The 7,205-nt window shown below is 52.1% G+C and overlaps 1 protein-coding gene across 2 annotated transcripts in view; it reads right to left on the bottom strand.

Annotated features, from left to right (window-relative positions):
• Nucleotides 1-1,153: 1,153 nt before the first annotated feature.
• Kcnh1 (potassium voltage-gated channel subfamily H member 1) overlaps nt 1,154-7,205 on the bottom strand; it is a 298,193-nt gene continuing 292,141 nt past the window's right edge. For both annotated transcript variants that reach the window (XM_032915372.1, XM_032915373.1), the window contains exon 11: nt 1,154-3,785. In XM_032915372.1, the coding sequence (XP_032771263.1) occupies nt 2,928-3,785 (858 nt within the window). In that variant the 3' untranslated portion in view covers nt 1,154-2,927. The remainder of the gene's footprint in view (nt 3,786-7,205) is intronic.

The raw sequence follows: 7,205 nt of genomic DNA, 5'->3' as shown, positions 1-7,205 counted from the left end.
GAGCTGTGGCAGCAGGCACAGCAGCCAAAACACTTGGGCCCTGCTCCAGCAGTAAGCAGAGAAGTGGGGTCGGCCATGCGAGATCACGGCAACGCAAAGGCTGTCACATGCCCCGTGGAGGAACCTGCCACTGCCCTGGGAGGGCAAGGCTGATGAGGCCGCATGCCCACCACAGCCAGAACATCGACTGACATTTTGGATCTGATGCCCACACCCTCAGGAGGAGAGCAGTCCATCAGTCACCTGTCAGGATAGCCTCTGGGAAATGGCACTTCACTACGGATGACATCCACAGAAGCTCGCTTAGAGAGACCAGGTAGCCAGCACTTACCAGACAGTGGTGCACCACACTGTGTGTTTGTCCCCCCCCCAAAAAAGGACAAAGTGTCTCGAAGCATAATTCATCTGAAATCTCTGTGTTCAGTCTGCACATGGTAACTCTTTGTTTCCCAGTCTCTCCTCAACCACCAGGTAACAGCTAAAGCCGGAAGGTGCAGGCCATGTATCCACGTCCTGTGGTCCTTGCTCAAGACCTGCCTCCGGCCCAGTGCATGCCATGACAGTAAAGAGACATGGGTTGGTTCATTTAAAATTTGTTTCGGAGAAGGCAATCCTAGCAAAACTGCTGTAGAAATGGAGAAAACTAGAAGCCACCCTCAGTTCTTCACTGTCACCAGAAGGAACCGAAGCCCCAGACAACCTAGAACCCCAAGATGGGCAGAGCCACCCCTTCCAGGGTATGGACCTCAGTCTAATGGGACTTCAGCCTCATGTGCACTGACCCCAGAGAGCAGCCCAAAGCTTTATCTGTCACCTGTCCTGTAACAAGGGCGGGTTTACCTGAACCCCAGCATCTGAATCCCTAAGATAGGGAGATACACCATAAGGAGGTTTACCCCCTCCTCAAAGCTCAGTCAAGGAGCAGTGGGGTCTCTGCTCTATAGCTGGCAAGTTGCTAGAGGGTCATTAAATCCCAGAGAGTTCCAGAGAGATCTCTAGGAGCAAGTGCTTCTGAGGCCGAATGTTGCATGGCTGTGAGGTCCATCTACCCTAAGCTGAGCAGTTCCTTGACTTTAGAACCAGGCTAATAAGCATATGTGAGGGGTGGTCTTGTGAGACACGCAGGGGCAGCTGGCATATGCAACTCCAGTACTTCACAGTCTCTGTTCCAAGTGGTGTTTGGCAGCAGCTCAAGAGACTGCAGGCCTAGTTTTACCCATGGTCATCCGTGGGTGTCTTTGAATTCTGCCATGTCTTGGTCTAGGGATGCCATGAACCAGCCCCTATGCATTGCATGAAAAACTACATGTGTGTACACTCTTGACGTCCCAGGGCTGTCCAGGATCAAGTCCCAGCATGTGCCGTAGCCACCAAGCAGAACAGTAAGTATCTTTGGTAGAACAGGTCCAGAGTGTCAGGTTCCCTAGAGAGGCTGACATTCTGAATTGCAACAGCCAAGCAAAGCTAAGCAGAGGTGCCCATGTCACTTGTTGTCCCAACTGCTCTCTCAGATCTCACGGTAGAGCTGACCTTCCAGGCTCACTGGCAGAGTTAGACCCCTGACATCCGGCCAGGTATGCACCTGAGCCAGTTCCTCCGTCCTGTCTCATGCCATTGAAGGAAGAACAAACAACCTGTCCTCAAGTGATCGAGGCAGCGAGTGTCCCTGAGCACCATGATGTGGGAATTTGGATGGCATGGAGATGGCCCCGTGACCATGGCTCCGAGCCCCCTCCTTCCCCCAGGCCATAGTTCCACTGTCACATCCTCCAGCTCATTACTGAGATATTTTGAAAACCAATGCTTCGTTGTTTTTCTCCAGCTCCCTAAGAGAGAATTATCATGGTCCTGCCATTATTTTTAGAGTAGGAAATAGGTTGGCTTTCAAATAAGGCTAAGTGTGGCTCCCACGTGTCCTCTAATGACCCCATGCATTGGACAGAAATCCCCATGAGAATCAAAATAGAAACCTAGTACTTGCTACAATCATTTTTTTTTTTGAGGTTGTATGTGTGTCTGCTTTGTTAGGAAATCAATACTGGGCGCCTGCCCCTTCCGGTCGATGCCCTACACCCTGAGGAAAGCCATGGACAAGCTTAGGAAAAGGTAGGTCGAGGGAGAAGGAGAGGAGCTCGTGTCATGAGGCCTGTAAATGGTGCAGCTCCGGAGGGTCCCCTGGGGTTAGGGAGCTTCCACACCAACCGTCCACAGGAGCAGGCGTTGGACCATGCAACAGAACCCACTCAGAGCCCCTGCAGGGCCCTCTCCAGCCCTTACTCTTGCCTCACCTCTTCTGGGCAAGGAAACCTGAGGGGCCCAGCCTGTGTGTCCACGCACAGCACCCAATGCGCCACCTCTACCGTTAGAGTGGGAAGGCTCTTCCAGCCCGTCAAGCTCCCCTATCACGAGCTTGTTACAAAAGACGAGAGTAGAAAAACAGGTGGTGTCAGACAGGGCTACTTGAGGGTGGTGAATGCCCAGAAGTCCTGTGCCTGCTGTGGTCTTCAGGGGTCTTGGTAAAGAAGCCCAGTGTAGTCTATTTGTGAAAGGTTTTCAGGGTTCTTCCACCAGTCTCTACATGGCTGCTGCCCTTACCTGGTAGTTTTAACCCTTTAAAAATATCACATCAGTAAACCATGTTAGAGGAAATGCTCTTTCGATGGATGTAATGCCCCTTCTTCAACAACTGTCAATGGCTAGTCCAACACAGCTGCCATCTTACATGGTAGGGTTCCTTGCCATGTTCCCTCTTATGTTTTCCAGAGACCACGCAGGCACACCTAAGCCACTTGGTCTGACTTTGACTTCCTGTCAGAAAAAGCCCAGTTTGAAAGTTGTTGGTCATGTGTTTGGTGCGGTGGGGAGTGTCAGGGGCAGGGGGGCAGGCTTTTGTCTTTGATTTTTTTGTTTGTTTTGAAATGATCCTCTCAGCTTGCCCCAAAAATGTCTCTGTCTGACTCTGGGGACTGGGGCCTGGAGATCTCGCACGTCTCCTGGGGAGACTGGGAGGACCCTCTGGACATGAGTATCCTGAGAATCTCAGACAGCTGCTTCTCAATGGAGGCCATTTTGGCATTCAAGGCCCTGATGTCTTCCTTCAGCTCATGCTTCACCTCCAGCACTGTGGCCTGCAGTGTCTGCTCGGGGATGGGGTAGAAAGAATGCTTGACCTCGGCCAAGATGGGGCTCCGGTCCTGGGGACTCCTGGCCTCACCCACATTGTCCAAGCGCAGGTCACTCTTGGTGATTCCACTGTCACAGGAGTCTGTCTTCTTCAGCGTGGCCTCGCCCGATGCCTTTGTCCTCTCAGGCAGCGTCTCCATGGACTCTGCCTTGGACACCTTGTTCCAATCCTCACCCTTCCCACAGGCATCTTTGAAGCGGGCCCAGCCTTTGCGCTTGGCAGGGTCGCCGCCGCCTGCCTTGGGACCTAGGCACTCGGATCCCGGTGCATGCAGCTTGGCGTGGTCTGACACTGTGGAGGTGGAGGCTGCCTGGAAGGACACAGGCGTGGCGGGACTCTCACGCACCGTGACCACACTGGCCTTCACCAGGCTGTGGTTGGCTGAGGTATGGTCCGTGAGGGCATTGCCCTTCTCTACATCCAGGTCATCCAGGTCCCGGCCGCCTCTCTCGGCTGCCAGCCTGGCTTCTTTCTGCTGTCGGAACCTCTGGAAGAGCCTCCTGACAGGGTGGTCAGGAGGCAGGATAAGGGGGGCCTCGTTCTTCCGTTTCATCCTCTCCTCTTCTTCTCGTTTCACATCGCTGATCTTCCGGAACACAATCTGGATGGAGAGAGGACAGCACGTGTTAGCTCCAGATGTCAAGTCGCCCGGTCAGTGCTGTTAAGCACCAAAGGCTGCAGCCCGCAGCACATTCACAGCCCTGCAAGCCCTCCAGGCCATTCTTCCTGACTGATATCACATCCCTTCTCCTGACCTGGTTCTCCAACATCAGCGCATCGGCTCTCGCTGCTACCCTGCTCAGAAGGAGCAAAGCCCACCTTCATTCGGGAGGCTGACTGCCAAAGTGAATCCTCCCGGGACACCTAGTAAATTAGAAAACCACTTTCCTTCCCTAGCTCAAATCTCTTCAGAGAGAAAGCCCTTGAGTCACTAGGATAAAAAGCCCCAGGGATTCTGATCATAAAAGTTCGACCATCTTCTGTCTAAACCACACTGCAAACAGTTGATTTATATCCTCATTGGGGCTACCAAGGTGCTATCCACAGATCTTGTGGGCAGCTGTGACACAATGACAAGCTAGTGTCTTTGGGTTAATCTAAGAGAAAGACCCTTGACCTTGAACCCATGCTTTTCATATAATCATAACACTCAACACTCAGTCAGTGCCTGTAGTTCACAGGCGTTTACTGTGTTATCTCCTGTTTTCTTTACGTGAGGTCACTGGGACACACAGCATCCCAATTTAGAAGTGATGAAAGCAAGACCCAGAGTGTCTGAACATCATACAATATGGTAAGTTGTCTATGTGGATCTTGTGCCTTAGCCATTGAACCCCAGATCTGTTGGATAGCCACCATGTCACTGAAGATGATGGCACCACTCCACTGTCATCCTCTAAAGACCAACTCTACAGTACATAGTGGCCCATGTCCTCTTGGGCTAGCAGGTGAGCCCTGAGGACTCTGCCCCCGTGGGAAACACTAGGGCCAGGCTGTCTTCTTCCTCTGAGTGTTATTTACATGAGCTTCAGAAAAGCAGTTTCTCCATATCTTTACCTGGAGTACCTGTGCCCTGTGCAGGGCACCCAGACCAGCCATGAAGATGTCCTAGAAGATGTCACAGGTCTTGGTAAGTCATGTGGTGGTATGGCAAGAGCATGGCCTTTGGGGACAAAGTGGTTTAAGTCCCAGAGTTTAGTGCCATCAGACAGGTGCCTTTCTTACAAGTCTTGAAATCTTCACTAAAGTGGGAGAAACCTACATGTCAAGCTGAGGTGACTGTGACAGCATTCAATTCTGTTGTCCCCATTCCTTCAAGGACCCAGGTGCACATGATACAGCTTGGCCTCACCTCCTCCAAGGGCTCTGGCCCAACATTCTCTGATGACAGCACTCTTCACATGTGTCTAACAAGAACAGATTGCCAGACACAACATGGGGAAGCCTACTAAACACAGAGGGCTTGGCACTAGTGATCGCAGCTCTCCACGTCCCTGGCTGCTGCCCCTGCCCTGACTCCCTAGTCCATGCATCTGACACTTTGCTTCACATCAAGGTCAGTGGCAGGTAGGTGGGTGTCACACCATTGGGATACTTGCATTTATCCTGCAGCACTCCCCAGTGGTGCCTCTCTTATCTGCACTGGGCAGCCCTTCCATTTATTGTCAAGCTTGCCCTTGCCTTCACTAACTGTCATGCCCGTCCCTTTGTCCCTTCCTCAGTCCTGCCTCACGAGCTACCTACACCTGGGTATAGGCCAGGGACTCAGAATCTTGCCCACTCTAGAGGACCAGGGGAACCCAGCTATAGATACCCAAGGACAGAGGGTTGGAGATAGGAGAGGAACCATCACTCTCTCCCCGTGTTCTAGATGGGATGGATGGCAGTCTCTCAACTTTGTGCCTCTGCACAGTTTCAGTGAAGTTTATAAGTCTGAGGCCTAGAGCGAGCTCTCCTGCAGAGAACCCTCCTCATCCCCCTGAGCTCCACCAATCCTCTCACCTTCTCTCACGTGACTTGTGCTCACCCGACCCTGTACCTTACTCTCTCAGCCTTGCACACATCGTTTTTAGACATGGAGACACCTCTTCTGAAGAGAACAGAGACGGTGGTTGGAGAAGAATCAGCAGATGAGAAGGTGCCATTGGAGTTTACTACTGACCTAGGTTTCTACAGCATATCGATGGCTAGCATGCCTCCCGCCCCATGGCCTTTCCAGGTGAGCTAGGATGAGCGGGTTTCCGGTCTTCCTGAACAAGACACTAGTTGTTTGGATCCATCTCTCTCCCCAGTGAAAGCCCTAAGGGCTTAGAGCAGGGCTCTGCATGTAACATTATCTTTGACTTTAAATTTCTTTCTTATCACCCGACTCAAGAGAACAGCGCTTGTCCGTCTCGTCCACGATTAGCTCTTAGCACCTAGGATGCTCTCAATTCATGCTTGCAGAATAAATGAAGGCAACAGGGTGACACTGGTTAATGGACCAGACAGAGAACTTGTCTGGCCTGGAAAGATGATATCACAGAAGTCATGGTATCATAATAGGAGAGGGTTGGCTCAGAATACACTGCTCTTCTGTGTGGAAAGTCCAGGGCAGCTCTTGAGGGTTCGAGGAGCTGTGCTTGAACAGTGGCGGGGAGTTCTGCTGACATCAAGAGTGCATCTCAAATCTCACCCTGGGAGGCTGCACATCATTGATCAGATAGGCCTTTCAAGGCTTATCATAATCCATTGTAAGTGTTCTCAGGAAGGGTGGCCATGTTGTACTCTTCAGCTCACGGTCCCTGGCTCAGAGTCCAGGACTGACCCAGGCAACCTATGCAAAGATGGTCTGGGTTACCTCAGCACTCCAGCCAGAGCCTCTCCTTGGGATCGGGTCTTCCAGTCCATACTTCCTATTTGGAAACCTCCTGGCCTCTTCCACAGCGTCCTCATATAAAGGCTAGAGGCTGCCCATTTACATCCCCACCCCCACTAACAGGCAGGGGAACCCAAGCACAGCCCTTTGGACAGTAGCACCGCTCCTCCACCCCAGGGACAAGGCTAAGGAGGTCCTTCAGGCTGATGGGTGCTGGCCGCTTTGCTGATGTACAGCTGAGGGCACGTTTCCATTTCAGCTGCTGCTTTGAAGTCATTAGTGGGATCTGTGCCAGCAGTGACCATGACCGTGCATTTTGACGAGCATTTTAGATAGAGTAGACGGGGCTGGCTACGTGCGACTGGTAACAATGAGGCCCAGGTTATCAGGAACAGCACTCTTCCATCTGCTCAGAGACACTCAGAGTTCCCCAAGGCAGGAACGCGCCTCAGCAATGGTGGCCAAGACCTCTGGCCCAGAAACTCAAAATACCTTCTGTGCAGATAAGGCTCTGGTAGGAAGCATGGCTACCCAGCCCTCACAGTGCTCCATGAGGCTTTTAAAGTGCTATTCTCGTGTGTGTGTGTGTGTGTGTGTGCGTGCGCGCGTGCATGCATGTGTGCGTGTGTGTACACAGTTTCAGTTGGTGCTCTATTGCAGGAC

Source organism: Rattus rattus, chromosome 10 (genome assembly GCF_011064425.1).
Source record: "Rattus rattus isolate New Zealand chromosome 10, Rrattus_CSIRO_v1, whole genome shotgun sequence".
Taxonomy (NCBI): Eukaryota; Metazoa; Chordata; class Mammalia; order Rodentia; family Muridae; genus Rattus; species Rattus rattus.
Note: the sequence above shows the minus strand (reverse complement) of the source record. Positions and strands in the feature narration are given on the sequence as shown.